The 18182-nt window shown below is 42.9% G+C and overlaps 1 protein-coding gene across 1 annotated transcript in view; it reads right to left on the bottom strand.

Annotated features, from left to right (window-relative positions):
* The window catches only part of VWDE (von Willebrand factor D and EGF domains), a 207195-nt gene that overhangs the window by 70721 nt on the left and 118292 nt on the right, over positions 1 to 18182 (bottom strand). Inside the window, exons 17-20 of the mRNA XM_082259055.1 lie at positions 16589 to 16839; positions 10112 to 10331; positions 5939 to 6073; positions 84 to 188 (exon numbers count right to left, since the gene is read on the bottom strand). Coding sequence (XP_082115181.1) covers positions 84 to 188; positions 5939 to 6073; positions 10112 to 10331; positions 16589 to 16839 — 711 coding nt within the window. The remainder of the gene's footprint in view (positions 1 to 83; positions 189 to 5938; positions 6074 to 10111; positions 10332 to 16588; positions 16840 to 18182) is intronic.

Below are 18182 nucleotides of genomic sequence, written 5' to 3'. Positions count from 1 at the left end.
TCAGGGGTATATTCCTCTGCCTCTCCTTGTTATGGAAATGGCCCTTATTATGGAGATTCCGTAATAGTTCTACATTTCATTACCTTCTTGTCTTCCGTTTGTTCTACTGCCATTGTGCCTGAAATAACCTTCTGTGAATGTGGCCGGTGACTCAGTGGTTGGCGGTTGGGGAGTTGTTAATATCTGTACTGTACAAGTAGAAATAAAACACATAACACATCTTGATTTATTCTTGTACAAGAAAGGCAAAAATAAAACATCAGCAGATGTTTGCAGCTGGAGGTCCCCTTCCTTTTTACCTCTTCTCCAGCACTAGGTGGCTTTTTTCTGATGCAGAGAGCAATGCTGACTTAAAGGCATCAGCATCATTCCCTGCATTATTGTATGTCTATATAATAAGATGAGAGTGTCATAACTCAAGATTCAATCCATGAAGAAAATTGGCCTGCAACCCGGGACATTCCAGATTCCAAATTCTAAATTACAGAAAAAAAAAAAAAACCTGCATTCGCACTGCGCTATAGACTGTGTATCAAAGTGATAGTGCCACTACCTTAATCAGGTATTCGAAACAAACAAAAAGTGAAAAAAATACATTGCAATCCAAAAACATACATTTCAAAGTAGCGCCCTAAAGTACATCAACACGTGAGAGTACTCAGAAAGTAAAGTGTCCATAAATATAACATACAAGTAAATATAAGTGTCCATTAAAAAAAAAAAAAAAAAAATGTGAATCAATATTATGCAACTTCATCTAAAAATCATTAAATAAAAAATCCAGTCGAACGTGATAAAGAAAGTGTAACCAATTAGTATTACAACACCAATATTCCTCTTATGGATCAATATTTTGCAACCTCATGCAAAAATCATTAACCGCCCGCCGCAGATATACTTTGGCAGGCTGGCTCGACTGTGCGAACCGACGTATGGGTACGTCGGTTCACGGAAGCGCTCCTGGGGGCCAGCGTGTGCTACTAGGCAGCGGGGATGCTGATTTACCAGGCCAGCGGCCGCGATTGCCGCCAGGCGCCCGCGATCGCTCCCCGCTAATAGAGAACAACGGTCAACTGTTGTAAACACAGCAGACCGTTGTTCTCTGTGAAATGATCACAAAGTGCCTGTGATCCTTTTAATTAGGTCTCTGTGTTCATTTCACAAGTCCCTCCCCCATACAGTTAGAAAACACTCCCCTAGGAGCACACTTAACCCTTTGATCACCCCTGGGTTGACCCCTTCCCTGCCAGTGTCATAATTACAGTAACAGTGCATATTTTTAGCACTGATTACTGTAGTAATGTCACTGGTCCCCCCAAAAGTGTCAAAAATGTCAGTCAGGGGTCCGATCTGTCCGTCGCAATGTCACAGTCCCGCTAAAAATGGCAGATCGCCGCCATTACTAGTAAAAAAATAAATAAATAAATAAATAGAAATTACATAAATCTTTCCCCTAGTTTGTAGATGCGATAACTTCTGCGCAAACCAATCAAAATACGCATATTCTGATTTTTTGTTTTACCAAATATATGTAGCAAAAAAACAAATTGGCCTAAAATGATAAAAAATTTTGATTTTTTAATTTCTTTTTTTTTTTTTGAGAATGTCCTATAGCAGAATGTGAAAAATATATATTTTTTTTTTTTTCAAAATTGTCATTCTTTTTTTGTTCTATTTATTTAAGTACAGCATCGCACGACTGCGCAATTGTCCGTTAAAGTAACGCAGTGCCGAATCGCAAAATAGGGCCTGGTCATTAAGGGGGCAAATCCTTCCGGTCCAGAAGTGGTTAAATAAAAAACTCAACCGAACATGATGAAGAAAGTGTAACCGTCCATTATTACAGCACCAACATTCCTCCACCACAGTGATGTGTGCCACTTCCTCTCCCTTAAGAAACAAGCTCACCAGATGCTATTGCCATTCACTCTCATGTCTGGTAAGTCTCGCTTGTGTATTATATTGAAGAGCCACTAATGAATGCCAAATAGAGATGTACCGAACGGTTCCCGGCGAACTTCGAGCGTTCGCGTTCGCCGCTGCGGGCGAACATATGCGATGTTCGGTCCGCCTCCTATACATCATCATTGAGGCAAACTTTGACCCTGAACATCACAGTCAGCAGACACATTCCAGGCCAATCAGCGTACCTCCCTCCCACACCCTCCCACCTCCTATAAATAAGCAAGGGCAGCATCCATTTTAGATCATTTCTGTGTTACTGAGAGCAGGGAAAGTGCTGCTGCTGTTATAGCTAGGGACAGTTCCCGGTCTTGTTAGCCAGTGTTCTTGGTACACTCCTGCTGTAAGGACAGCACCCCAAAAAGCCCTTCCTAGGGCTGGTATTTGAGGTTTTTTTTGGATATATATATATTAAATATATATATATATATATATATATATCTATTGTCCCCAAAAGCCCCTTTGAGGGCTGGTATTTGAGTATTTTTTTAATATATATATATATATATATGTAGCATGTCCAGAACCAGAAAAAAAAGATCATATAGGTGTAAAAGGGGTTCCCACCATACCTGCTCTACTGAAAAATTATCTTTTTTTCTGGTTCTGGACATGCTACAGAGCTGAAACTTCACAGGTACACTTTTTAGACCCCCTAGACACTAAATCACACAAAAAATTTCTTAAAAATTGTCATTTTTGATAGAGAGACAATTATTGGAAAAAAAAAAAAAAAAACTTAACAAAAAAAATTTCTTTGGATTTATTGTCTGGGGGGTCTAAAAGGTGTACCTGTGAAGTTTCAGCTCTGTAGCATGTCCAGAACCAGAAAAAAAAATAGAATCAGGGTTAGGGCTAGGGCTAGGGTTAGGGTTAGGGCTAGGGTTAGGGTCAGGGCTAAGGTTAGGGTTATTTTTAGTGCTTAGGGTTAGAGTTAGAGGGGTAGGGGTAGGGCTACTAACTCTAACCCTAAGTATCTCACCGTAACCCTAACCCTATCCCCTAACACTAAACCTAACCCTAACCCTCTAACCATAACCCTAACCCTCTAACCTTAACCCTAACCCTCTAAGCCTAGCCATAAAAATAACCCTAACCCTAAACCTAACCCTAACCCTAGCCCTAACCCTAACCCTAGCCCTAGCCCTAACCCTAATTCGTATTTTTTTCTGGTTCCGGACATGCTACAGAGCTGAAACTTCACAGGTACACTTTTTAGACCCCCCAGACAATAAATCCAAAGAAATTTTTTATTTTTATTTTTTTTTAATTTTTCCAATAATTGGCTCTCTATCAAAAAATTACAATTTTTAAGAACTTTTTTTTGTGTGATCCCTCTCCGGCATGCCACAGTCCAGGTGTTTGTCCCCTTGAAACAACTTTTCCATTACTATTGTGGCCAGAAAGAGTCCCTGTGGGTTTTAAAATTCGCCTGCCTATTAAAGTCTATGGCGGTTCGCAATGTTCGCCGGTTCGCGAACATTCGCCGATGTTCGCGTTCGCCGTTCGCAAACAGCGAATTTTATGTTCGCGACATCACTAATGCCAAACTCCATCCAGATCCCACTTTTAATCTCCACATGTAGGAATAAAAGTGAAGACAGAGCCTCCAGTAGTGTAAAAACACCTTAAGGGAACAGATTTATTAAAAAATAATGGACATACATATAGAAGTTCAAACATGCCGGGTGACAGTGCTGCGATCTCACCATCCCTTTGTTCGCACACACCGGTTTAAGAATACAGTTGCCGTGTAGCCACGCACCGACGCGTTTTGTCACTTCCGACTTCGTCACAGGTGTTTTTGCAGTATTGGAGGCTCTGTCTTGATTTTTATTCCTACATGTGGAGATTAAAAGTGGGATCTGGATGGCGTTTGGCGTTCATTTGCAGGTCTTCATATAATACACAAGTGAGACTTGCCAGACACAAGAGTGAGCGGCAATAGAATCTGGTGAGCATGTTTCTTAAGGGAGCGGAACTGGCACACATCACTGTAGAGGAGGAATATTGGTGTTATAATACTAATTGGTTACACTTTCTTCATCATGTTCGACTGGATTTTTTATTTAATGATTTTTGCATGAGGTTGTATAATATTGATTTACATTTTTTTTTATGGACACTTTGTTATATTTATGGACACTACTTTTTGAATACTCTCACTTATTGATGTACTTTAGTGTGCTACTGTGAAATGTATGTTTTTGGATTGCAATGTAATTTTTCACTTTTTGTTTGTTTACGTATAAAAACAGCACAGTACAGCTGTGCCGGGATGCCGGCTAACTTTTTTCATGGATTGAAGTTTTGGGAACGCACACTTTAGCACCCTCAGCAATTCATGTGGAAATAGACCAGTTGAGCATAGGTAAAGTTTTTCTAGTTTATAACTCTAGTTTGTAAGATTTAGTGCAGTGAATGTTTAATATTTACAGTCAAAGGTCAGAAAGTATATCCAACAGGTTTCGGGGCTCACAAATCCCCCTTCATCAGGGCTTGTATGCTTCTACAATGATGTATGATAAAACATTTTGTTTTCAATAAAGTTTCACTGGACTACATTTTTAGTTGTGGTGCTCTCATCCTTTCATATGGACTAGGGATCAACCGATTATCAGCAAAGCCGATATATAGCGAGGGCAGGTATGCACTTTCCCCGATATATCGGAATCGGCCCCTGAGGTTACCGATGTTACAGATATTTCGGAAAGTGCTGTACCGGAGTGATACCTGCAGCTAGAGGCATCACCCCGGTACCAAAGTCCATAGCTGACGGTCGGCTGTCTTGTAATGACAACCAATGTGGCTGAGAAGCCGCTCGGCTGTCATTACAAGGAGCGGGAGGGGATGTCCCCCCTCCCGCCGCCTTCCGCGGCTCGCCCAGGTCTCCCGTCCCACTGGGAGACCCGGGTGTTCCGTGAGAAAAACCTACCCCGTGAGAAATGCCTACCCTCGTCACTTCCGGTGGGTATGAAATGAGCATGGCAGTGTGTAACGCGCCGGTTACATTAAAACAGCTGGGCTGCAATCATCTCCGCTCCTGTCCCTGTCACTTCCCTGATCTCGGCTAGTAAATATAAAAGCGGCGGCGGGTGAATGAAAAAAAAAGTTCACAGAGCCGAAAGCCGCTTTTATATTTACTAGCCCAGATCAGGGAAGTGTCAGGGACAGGAGCGGAGATGACTCATATTGCAGCCCAGCTGTTTTAATGTAACCGCCGCGTGGGTAGGTTTTTTTCACGGACACCGTGATCATTTCATCCTAGTGCGCATGCGCAGTAGTCAGCTCCTCAGCTGCTCCATTACGTATCCGGGGCTGTGAGCATGCGCACTGCTGCGCTGCTCAGCTGTTCCTGACCGGAAGTGACGAGGGTAGGTTTTTCTCACGGGGTAGGTAATTCTCACGGAACACCGGGCAACCAGCCAGCATGGCCGCCGAAGACCCGATCAAAGCCACATCCGTCTCTGATCGGGTCTCCATGCAAAAACCCAGAAGTGATGTCATGACATCACTTCTGGGTACTCGGCACCAGATTAAAAAAAAAAAAAAATGAAAGCATTCAAAACAGCCAAACTTGGCATTTTGAATGCTTTTAAGTGCAGAGGAGGGGTTTGGGGTCTTTTAGATCCCTCCACAAGAGTACCTGTCAAGTAAAAAAATTAAAAACATTTTTTTTTTAAATGTACAAAATTATCGGCCCATATCTGCCAATACCGATACACGATGACCAAAATATTGGTATCGGCAACGAAAAAAAGATATCGGTCGATCCCTAATATGGACCTTCAGACTTTATTACTTGCAGGCTCACCAGGTGGAAATAGCAGAAACAGACTTAAAAAAAAAAGAAATACAGCCATAATAAATATAATAAATATATATTTAATATATTAAATTCTTGGGTTTACATATACTTTAATCTAACCTTCTATTGTTAAGGAGTAAGTGTAGAATATTTAAAATGTCATCTTACCACATATCTTTCCATCTCCTTCATAGCCCTGTGGGCAAGGACCACACTTGTAGGAACCCAAGGTGTTTGTACAGAGGACGCTGGGATAGCAAGGAAAAGATAGACACTCATCAACATCTTCCTCACATGATTTTCCTAGAAATAGATAAAAGAAGTGCATAAAATTAATTACCATAATTTGTTTTCCTAGAAAAGTTTGTTGTATGAAGGCATAGACTCGTCACTGGCATAGCCATCAGAGTGGCCCACAAACCTTCACTCTTCTCAGAGCTTATTCAGGTGGTGAAGAGCGCCAGATTATTCAATTCCTACTGAAATGTGTATTGGAGTGAACTGGCAGCTAGGCCTTACCTAACATAGGTATAGCATAGGGAATTAAAGCACCACTCCACATCTAAAGGGCCAGAATAATATCTTATTTAAAATAGCCAAGGGAGAATCCAACATGTTTTGGGGGTTGTTTTGACAATTCCAACTTCTTCAGGGCTAAACAGGGTTCAAAACCTGAAATCTGGACCAATTAATAATGGAAGCCTGGAAAAGTTGATGTTATTAGTTATGCCTGAAGCTTTGTTTCTCAATTCAATTTGGCGGCACTAAGGCCCTGTTCACACCTGATTGTTTTTCAGCTCATAAAACGCTCATCTCTGAAGTCTCAAAACACCCAACAAGCAAAATCCCATTCATTTCAATGGCCTTTGTTCATATATGAGCATTTTGTCTCCTTAACCACTTAAGCCCCGGAAGATTTTACCCCCTTCCTGACCAGGGGGTATTTTGCGATTCGGCACTGCGTGACTTTAACGGACAATTGCGCGGTCGTATGACGCTGTATCTAAACGAATTTGGCGTCCTTTTTTCCCACAAACAGAGCTTTCTTTTGGTGGTATTTGATCACCTGTGCGATTTTTTGATCATGCGCTATAAACAAAAAAAAAGCGTAAATTTTGCAAAAATAGCAATATTTTTCACATTTTTTTATATGAAATTCCCCCCCAAAAAAATGTAAAAATCTAAATTTTTTAACATTTTAGGCCAATTTGTTTTATGCTACCTATGTTTGGTAAAAAGAAAATCGCAAAAAGCATATTTTGATTGGTTTGCGCAAAAGTTATCGCGTTTACTAACAAAGGGAAAGATTTTTGTCATTTTTGTTGTTTTTTTTTTTAACGCGTAATGGCGGCGATCTGCGATTTTTTTTGCGGTACTGCGACATTGCGGCGGACAGATCGGACCCTTGACTGACATTTTTGACACTTTTGGGGTTACCAGTGACATTTGTACAGTAATCAGTGCTATACATATGCACTGTTACTGTAAAAATACACTGGCAGTGAAGGGGTTAACTTTTTTTGAAAGGGCGGGGCTATGTGTGTCCCTAGGGGCGTGCTGTCTACTGTGATTGGCTGTGGCTACTAGTGTATGAACAGTGATCAACGGTTCTACATAGTAGAACCGTATGATCATCTTTCATACACAGGGGAGAATGACAGGCAGCTTGTTTACACAAGCTGCCTGCCTTTCTCCCTCTCCCCCGACGATCGCCGAGTGACCGGCGGACATCGGGTCTGCCGGTCACACACGCGGGGGGGTCCGTGTCCGCGCGGGAGCGGGAGCGCGCCTCCGGGGGCGCGCGCTCGCTCCCTAAACCCTCACAGGCTAGCGACGTAGACCTACGTCACTTTGCCTGTGAGGGGCTGACTGCCGACGTAGATCGGCGTTAGGCAGTCGGCAAGTGGTTAAGCAAAATGCCTGAAGGTCAAAAAAGTACATGAGCTTCTTTTTTGGCAGATTACATGCATTTTTGTTAGATGTCAATGCCTGCCTCTAAACACCTGCAAAAAACGCCTTAAAAAATGCCTGAAAAAAACACCAGAAAAACGCCCAAGAAAATGCCTGAAAATGATATGCTCAGGTGTGAATGGAGCCTAAAGAAGAGGATTCTCACAAACCCTGAAAGGCATTGGCTTTTCGCTAACAATTTAAAAAATATATTATTCTGGACTTTTAGATGTACAGCGATGCTACTATTCCTTATCCTATATTTACTGTCAGCTAGATTTGTATAATCCGTTCCATTAGGAATCCAAATTCAGACAAAATTTTAGCTATTTGGAGATTTGGATATATCCGAATCACAATAGTAATGAATTTTAACTAATACGATATAAATTATAACAAAACAAATTATCTGAATTCAAATTAAAAACTGATTTAAAAAATACATTTTCTATCGAAATGGAAATATATTGCAATGAATACAATAAGGTATCAAAGTGAAATAAGATGGTGATTCCTACCTAGGCTGCTTTATAGAATAGAAAAGAAAATAATTTAATAGAATAAAATAGAATAGAATAAAACAAAACAGAATAGAAAATAAAGGAATAGAATAGAAAAGAATTCAATATAATAAAACAGAATAGAAAATGAAGGAATAGAATACAATAGACTATAAAGGAATAGAATAGAAAACTAAAGAATAAAATAGAAAATAATAGAATAAAACAAAACTATTATAGCCGCCTTTTCTGAAATTCAAATTTTGATTTGATTTAAAAATAACAAAAATATTAAATAAATCATAATATATGAAAGAAATTCCAAAAACGAATCATTCTAACATAACACATTTGACAAAATTTAATTTTTAACTAATCTGTTACAAAACAAAACACATTTTTCTGTCATCCCATTTCTACTATCACTCTTCTCACGCAGTTCAAGATGGAAGATATAATCCTTATGTATTTCTGAGTCTACTCTGCTTCCTCCTGGTTGGAATAAATCCATCAGAAATCTCAAAAAAAAAAAAAAAGTCTTCTGTATGAAAGCCCCAAAGAAGCAGGAGTTAAAGTTTAGCCAGATAGAATGATGCATGTCACACCTATGGCTACCAATAGATAAATAGAGTTAAAAAATCTTGAACAGTTCATTACTGGATTGTATGTTTTTTATTTTATATTTTTTTAGCAAGTCATGATAATCCCTTGAGATAAGGCTCATGCCAAGGGTGTCTCTCCATCTCACACTCATTGGGCTTTGTTGGCCAATATTAAAGAGATGCCATCACCAGGCCATTCATTTTTCACATCTTTACATGCTTGCTGTCCCAAATACTTTATATCTGCCATTGTAATACAATTAGAGATTTAGAAATTAGCTGCTGAGGGAATTACATTGACTCAACCTGATTGCTTAACAACCTGACTACACTATGTTGTCAAAAGTATTGGGACGCCTGCCTTTACACGCACGTGAACTTTAATGGCATCTCAGTCTTAGTCAGTAGGGTTTAATATTGAGTTGGCCCTCCCTTTGCAGCTATAATAGCTTCAACTCTTCTGGGAAGGCTGTCCACAAGGTTTAGGAGTGTGTCTATGGGAATGTTTGATCATTCTTCCAGAAGTGCGTTTGTGAGATCAGGACTCTGTGCAGGCCAGTCAAGTTCCTCCACCCCAAACTTGGTCATCAATGTCTTTATGGGCCTTGCTTTGTGTACTGGTCCAAATCATTTGGTGAAGGGTGGGTTATGGTCCAAAATCAGTGCCTGACCTCACGAATGCACTTCTGGAAGAATGGTCAAACATTCCCATAGACACACTCCTAAACCTTGTGGACAGCCTTCCCAGAAGAGTTGAAGCTGTTATAGCTACAAAAGGTGGGCCAATGCAATATTGAACCCTACGGACTAAGACTGGGATGCCGTTAAAGTTCATGTGTGTGTAAAGGCAGGTGTCCCAATACTTTTGATAATATAATGTATGTCGTCTACCTCTGGGACCCTATTAATGAGATCTCTGCACTGGGTTTCTGGCCCTACACACATGCTGTACCCAATATAAGGGGCACCCACAATCCCTCACAGACTTTTTAAAATGTTATATTATGGAGAATCTAACAGGAGGAGCTAGAAAACACAAAGGTGGACAGGAACAGAGCTGGAAATTTTGGCAGAAGACCTCGCCATTGGAGTATTCAAGACCTACAAGAATCCAGCGACCACCTCTGCTCCTCGACTTTCACCTCCATTAAAAATTATTATTTTTGACTGGATCCTTTATGACATTCAATCTACTAAACCAGCAATTTATTATTTGGTATTATTAAATAACAGCATTCTTCTTATAAATGTCCTGCACAGTACAGTACATGCAGTCATTCCCGACCCACCTTTTAGACCTGGAGGACATTCACAGTGATAGCCATTGACCTCATCTACGCATTTTCCTGCAGTGCATGGATTAGACTGACAGTCATCAGTGTCCGTTTCGCAGTTCTCTCCCTCATATCCTGGTGTGCAGACACATAGATATTCCCCTTTTCCTGGTGGCAAGTTAATGTTTGCCACACATGATCCACCATTTTTGCAGCCACACACTTTCACCAGAACCTAAGAACATGAAATAAGAACACATGCAGCAACAAAATAGGTAAAATAAGACTTCTCTACAAGTTTACAGTGGACCTGAACCTAAAAAATTAGGATCTTCTAACTTCTAGAGCAGGAGTCTCCAAACTTTTCAGTACGAGGGGATTTCACAAAAATTTACAGGAGCGACGCTACTCACATACGAGCGACGAGCAGCACGCCGCGACCTCGGAGCGGCCGCCACGGACTTCATAACATTGAAGTCTATGGCGGTCGCCTCCAGGTCGCCCCAAAGAAGCTCCGGACCCTTTTTCTAAGTCGGAGTGACTTGTGTCGCTCCTATTAGAACGGGTCCGCAGCTTCCCTATGGAAGGCGACCTACGGCGACCTGTGAGGCGACCAGGTCGCCTCACAGGTCGCCTTAGTGTGAACGGGGACTTACTTGGATCTTTTTGTAACCAACATGATATGATTCAAAACAAAACAAAAACTTTAATAAGAGTCCCCTCTTACATCTGGATCCCCATCAGAGTCCCTCTTACATCAGGGTCCTCCCTTGTATCAAGGTCACCATCAGAGCTCACCTTTGATCAGGGTCCCCAACAAAGTCACACCTTACATCAAGGTCCCCATTAGAGTACCTCTTACATCAGGGTCCTCTCTTGTATCAAGGTCACCGTCAGGGTCTCCATGAAAGTCACCCCTTACATCAAGGCCCCCATCATAGTCCCCCTTACATTATAGTTCTCCCTTGCATCAGGGTCACCAACAGAATCCCCCTTACACCAGGGTCCCCATTAAAGTTACTCCTTAGATCAGGGTCCCCATCAAAGCTCCTCTCCCTCCATAGATTTGCCTCCCCAGACCATCACTGACCCACCACAAACCGGTCATGCTGAACGATGTTACACGCAGCATAACGTTCTCCATGGCTTTTCCAGACCTTTTCACGTCTATCACATGTGCTCAGGGTGATCCTGCTCTCATCTGTAAAAAGCACCGGGCGCCAGTGGCGGACCTCCCAATTCTGGTGTTCAATGGCAAATGCCAATCGAGCTGCATGGTGCCGGGCAATGAGGACAGGGCCCAGTAGAGGACGTTGGGCCCTCAGACCACCCTCATGAAATCTGTTTCTGATTGTTTGGTCAGAGACATTCGCACGAGTGGCTTGCTGGAGGTAATTTTGTAGGGCTCTGACAGTGCTCATCCTGTTCCTCTTTGCACAGAGGAGCAGCTACCGGTCCTGCTCATGGATAGTGTAGGACCCACTGACAATGGAGTACTTTGACATAGTGGTGGGCTTGAGCGCGATATGGCCATATGGTGGGACTAAATCCCCATTTTTATTTATTGATTGCCTTTATATTTGATAGTCATTTCTTTTGCATGTGTGCGCTATTCTCTGTAAATATGCATGTGGCTTGGTTCATAGCTGCACCAGCTTTAGAAATGCATGTTCAGGGTGTGCCCCCCCCCCCCAGCTGTTTGTTTGCTCATGAGTTAAAGTGGAGTTCCGGCCTATTTTTCAACTTTACTGATTCCTGGAGTGCTCGCTATGCTCATGAACAATTGAGCAGTTTAAATTTTTTTCGGGGGTCCCTTACCTTATTTTCAGGGCATTTTTGATTGTACTTCCTCCTTCTCCCCCCCTCTGCGGCCGCCGACGTCACTTTGCCTTTGCATTGCATCCTGGGAGCTGTTTGACATCACTCCCAGGAGGCAATGGGCAGTGACGTGGGCGGCCGGCCGCTCCTCTCCTCTATGCCGATCGCATAATACAGCGCATGCGCGAGATTGCCAGGTGCATTCTGGGTAGCCAGAATGAACTGGAGTCAGAAAGAAGGACATGACACAGCAGATTACACTTCGGCTTCAGATGCCCACATCCAAGATGGCCGCGCTCAGACAGCATTTTTAAAAGTAAGATTTTGACTAAAATCCAATACTGTACAACTTGTAAGTATGATAATAGCGGTTCTGTAAAGGGCAATGGATTAGTATTATAGGGGTATTTTTCGTTAAAAAATGTATTTGACCTTCTACGGCCCTGTCCAGCTCTCCTAGAGTAACTGCCTGTCTCCTGGAATCTCCTCCATGCTCTTGAGACTGTGCTGGGAGACCCAGCAGACCATCTGGCAATGGCACATATTTATGTGCCACCCAGGAGGAGTTGGACTGCCTGTGCAACCTCTATAGCAGTGGGGGCAAACCTTGGCACCCCAGATGTTTTGGAACTACATTTTCCATGATGCTCATGCACTCTAGTAGTTGAGCATCATGGGAAATGCAGATCCAAAACATCTGGGGTGTCAAGGTTTACCACCACTGCTCTATAGGGTCCAGGTATCGCCACATGCTACCAGTAGTGACACTGACCCTAGCCAAATGCAAATCTAATGAAAAACAGTCATAATAGATGAGTAGGGAAAAAAATGTCAGTGGCCTCCACCTGTACAACCATTCCTGTTTTGGAGGTTGTCTCATTGTTACCCATCTAGTGCACCTGTTGTTAATTTCATTAACGCCAAAGCAGCTGAAACGGATTAACAACCCCCTCTGCTACTTAACTGACCAGATCAATATCCCAGGAGTTTACTGGACTTGATGCTGTACTCTGATTAAAAATGTTCCTTGAATTGTTTTGAGTAGTGTATGAATTACAAGAAGCCTTAGGTGATCTCCAATGTGGTCCAGAATCGGGAAGTTATAGTAAGCCTTGGAAATAAATTTAGGTTGGAGATAGTCTTCTTATTTCATTTATGTAATTATTTTTTTTTTTTTTTTTTCTGCGTCAAATCAAATTTGACCAAATTGACAAAAGCTGACTCTTTGTGTTTTGGCATTTCTTCATGGCTGCTCCAACCTTATCTAGGCTATAAACAGAAAACAAATCATCTTTCATCCAGATTCTACGAGAGTCAGGCAGGATACATTTTCATCTTATGATATGTATACAAGGGTGAAGATATCATCACACACTCCTCTATGGTGTCCAGACCTTTGATGTTCGGGAGATGCCGGGATGAAGGTTTCCCCAGTAAATCACCACCTCTAGGGCTTCAAAGGCATTCTATCTCTGTGATCTCGGTGACATAATTATTAATAAAGGAGCCAATTCCAGGCAGTCAATGTTTGTGCATGTGCTTCAGAATCACTTCAGATAAAACCCTGAATAATAACAACATTCGTCATACGAACTGCACCTTTCAGGAATCACTCATGTTATACTATACACTTATGCCTGCCATAGGCTAGATTTAGATGTACACTATATTACCAAAAGTATTGGGACACCTGCCTTTACACGCACATGGACTTTAATGGAATCCCAGTCTTAGTCCGTAGGGTTCAATATTGAGTTTCCCACCCTTTGCAGCTATAACAGCTTCAACTCTTCTGGGAATGGGAATGTTTTACCATTCTTCCAGAAGTTCATTTGTAAGGTCAGGCACTGATGTTGGACAAGAAGACCTGGATCGCAGTCTTCGCTCCAATTCATCCCAAAGGTGTTCTATCGGGTTGAGGTCAGGACTCCGTGCAGGCCAGTTATGTTCCTTCACCCCAAATTCGCTCATCCATGTCTTTATGGACCTTGCTTTGTGCACTGGTGCTCAGTCATGTTGGAACAGGAAGGGGCCATCCCCAACCTGTCCCCACAAAGTTGGGAGCATGAAATTGTTCAAAATGTCTTGGTATGCTGACGCCTTAGGAGTTCCCTTCATTGGAACTAAGGGGCCAAGCCCAACCCCTGAAAAACAAGCCTGCACCATAACCCCCCCCCCCCCACCAAATAATTTGTACCAGTGCACAAAGCAAGGTCCATAAAGACTTGAATGAGCGAGTTTGGGTGGAGGAACGTGACTGGCCTGCACAGAGTGCTGACCTCAACCCAATAGAAAACCTTTGGGATGAATTAGAGTGGAGACTGCAAGCAAGGCCTTCTTGTCCAACATCAGTGCTTCACCTCACAAATGCACTTCTGGAAGAATTGTCAAACATTCCCATAGACACACTCCTAAACCTTGTGGACAGCCTTCCCAGAAGAGTTGAAGCTGTTAGTTCTGCAAAGGGTCGACCAACTCAATATTGAACCCTACGGACTAAAACTGGATTGCTATTAAAGTTCATGTGCGTGTAAAGGCAGGTGTCCCAATACTTTTGGTAATATAGTGTATGTCTAAACTCACCTTTTTTCTGAAAAGCGATCCTCGTTTGAATTGTTTTTCAGAAGCATTACATCCCCATTTATGGTGGATAAACACACTGCAACTACGTGAATCGCATGCAGTTGTGAGGCATTTGCGGTGCTTTACTGATCGCTTGAATGTGTCAGGTTCAGCGAGCTTGTCACCCACCGATCAGAACATGTTGGGTAATTTTTGCCACAGGTGAACATTCCACCCTGCTGCCATTAGAGTTTAAAAGGGTGCTTGGGGGGCACCAAACATGTTGCTCAATTGTGCATTTTTAACGCTAGACACAAGCCGTTCTTTTCGTTACAAATCCAAATTCGGACGATTTCTTGGTTATTGAGAAATTTGGATGTACTGTATCCAAATTTCCAAATAACAATAGTAACAAATTCAAATAAATCTGAAATAACAAAACAAAATTTGGCCTGAAAAAAAGAAGAAATTTAAATTCGAATCAAATTCACACTGACTCCACACCACCTGTCAAATGCCCTCTGAAAAGCAATGCAAATTTGAATTGCCGTGTGGCCATCCCCCTGTGATGAAGTCGGAAATTGACGAAAAGCATCTGGGGGGTGGCTACACGGCACACCAGAGAAGCTGTCGGAGGCTTGGAGGCTGCTCCCTAGGGACCGGTGTACCAGTGTTGAGGTGGTGAGGACTATGGGAATGCCCCAGACCCCCTAATTTTAATCATGCGCTTTGCTTTATGACACCTTGTGAATGCATTTTGTGTGGGTTTGTAATATGAGTAAATAAATCGATGTAAAGACCATATTGCACTAGTGGAGCTCTTTTCTTTTCTATGGTTCATATTGATGGGCTATTCATTAGGGAAGAGGAGACATTGGAGGAGAACAATCTAAAGACGATTCCCCCTTTTTTACTAGTGATCCCACTGCGCATGAACCCTGACCATGAGAATGGGGGGGGGGCAATCATTTGGGGTGAGTTGCCAGCTGATGGGAGCGGTATCACGATGGTGGTGGATTTATGGTGACTCAACCTTATCACGGGACTCTCATTATCTGATCACATTCTCACCTAGAAGTTTACTTTATATGAACTGCATTATGTACTGAGAGTACTGGACTAGTACCTGTTAGTGATCGACCGGTATTGTTTTTTATTGCCGATACCGATATTTTGGTCATCGGATATCGGTATCGGCCGATATTTTCGGACATTTAATTTTTTTTTTTACACAGGTACTCTTGTGGAGGGATCTGGGGGTCTAAAAGACCCCAAACCCCTCCTCTGCACTTAAAAGCATTCAAAACGCCAAGTTTGGCTACTTTGAATACTGTCATTTTTTTTAATTTGGCGCCGAGTACCCGGAAGTGATGTCATGACATCACTTCCGGGTTTTTACATAGAGACCCGATCAGAGCCAAATGCGGCTTTGATGAGGTCTTAGGCGGCCGTGCAGGCTGGTTGCCTGGGTCTCCTGGTGGGATGGGAGACCCAGGCGAGCCGCGGAAGGCGGCGGGAGGGGGGGGGGGAACGTCCCATCCCGCTTCTTGTAATGACAGCCGAGCGGCTTCTCAGCCGCATTGGTTGTCATTACAAGACAGCCAACCGTCGGCTATGGACGCCGGTACCGGGGTGATGCCTCTAGCTGCAGGCATCACTCCGGTACAGCACTTTCCGAAATATCGACAATATCAGTAACCTCCGGGGCCGATTCTGATATATTGGGGAAAGTGCAGATCGGCCTTCGATATATCGGCTTTGCCGATAATCGATCGATCCCTAGTTCCTGTGCACATCTATTTGAAGACTACTATCTACTCATTCATTTTTTGTCACTAATAATACTATGTGATTTATTTGCACATGCATTTTTCATTTTACACATACACTTTCTAAATGTGAGGCTTAGTGATTATTGTTTGGAATGGGATTCACTTTGGCATATCGAATGTGGATTGCTGTTCAAAGGGCAATGCAGTCCCCCATGAGTGTGAAGGATCCCTTACACAAGAAACCTCAAAGGCACAAAGAGACTTGGGTTAGATTAGAGACCCCTGCTGTAGTCTATGGTAAGCCAGAGTCAGTGATAGAACATTATACAGAATACACTACCTCCACCGTCACAGTGGTCTTCGCATTGCAGTCATCGGAGACGGAGAACACAAACTTCTCTGCAGTCTGTGACATCACCTTCCAGACCAACAGTCCCGCCGGAGACAGAGCGGCTCCCTCCGGTCCAGAGTCCAGCGTGAACAAGATGGCGGAGCCCTCTGGGTCTGACCCCATGAACTGGTACACAAAGTTTTCGCTGTAAAACGTCTGTAGTTTTTCCGATAGTGAATGGAGCACTGGAGGCCGATTGTCTGCAAGAGATTCATGAGTGTTATCACAGCTAATATGAGGTTTTACGTATCAAGCTACAAACTGCCAAATCCACAAATGCCACGGCAAACAGCCATCTGTTGAACTGTATCAGCATTCCCCTTTGACAAAGTCGGAAATGAAGAAACGCGTCAGAGCATGACCGTACGGCAACCGGAAGTGTTCAGCAGTGACGGACGGACTGCTCCGAGAGATCGCCACACCACCGTGGAGAGGGTGAAGAGACCCCCGGGGTGTCGTTCAGTTGATCTGCATCTTTGCAATCTATGCTGTCTGTGATTTATTATACTTGTGAGTGTAATGATATAGGAAGCTTTTAACCACTTAAGCCCCGGAAGATTTTACCCCCTTCCTGACCAGGGGGTATTTTGCGATTCGGCACTGCCTGACTTTAACGGACAATTGCGCGGTCGTGTGACGCTGTACCTAAACGTATTTGACGTCCTTTTTTTCCCACAAACAGAGATTTCTTTTGGTGATATTTGATCACCTGTGCGATTTTTTGATCATGCGCTATAAACAAAAAAAGAGCGTCAATTTTGCAAAAATAGCAATATTTTTAACATTTTTTATATGAAATTCCCCCCCAAAAAAATGTAAAAATCAAAATTTTTTAACATTTTCAGCCAATTTGTTTTATGCTACCTATGTTTGGTAAAAAAATTGCAAAAAGCGTATTTTGATTGGTTTGCACAAACGTTATCGCGTTTACTAACAAAGGGAAAGATTTTTGTCATTTTTGTTGTTTTTTTTAACGCGTAATGGCGGCGATCTGCGATTTTTTTTGCGGTACTGCGACATTGCGGCGGACAGATCGGACCCTTGACTGACATTTTTGACACTTTTGGGGTTACCAGTGACATTACTGCAGTAATCAGTGCTATACATATGCACTGTTACTGCAAAATGACACTGGTAGTGAAGGGGTTAACTTTATTTGAGAGGGAGGGGCTGTGTGTGTCTCTAGGGGCGTGATTCTAACTGTGATTGGCTGTGGGTTGAGCTGTAGAAACAGTGATCAACGGTCCTACATAGTAGAACCGTGTGATCACAGTTTCTACACAGGGGAGAATGACAGGCGGCTTGTTTACACTAGCCGCCTGACTTTCTCCCTCTGCAGCGGCGATCGCAGAGTGACCGGCGGACATCGGGTCCGCCGGTCACACGCGCGGGGGGGTCCGTGACCACGCGGGAGCGCGCCTCCCGCGGCGCGCGCTCGCTCCCTAGACCCTCACAGGCTAGCGACGTAGATCTACGTCACTTTGCCTGTGAGGGCACTACGTCGTTAGGCAGTCGGCAAGTGGTTAATAAAAGTGTATTTTAT

This window comes from Pelophylax lessonae (genome assembly GCF_965119305.1).
Source record: "Pelophylax lessonae genome assembly, chromosome: 5".
Taxonomy (NCBI): Eukaryota; Metazoa; Chordata; class Amphibia; order Anura; family Ranidae; genus Pelophylax; species Pelophylax lessonae.
This window is presented reverse-complemented; position numbering and strand designations above follow the sequence as displayed.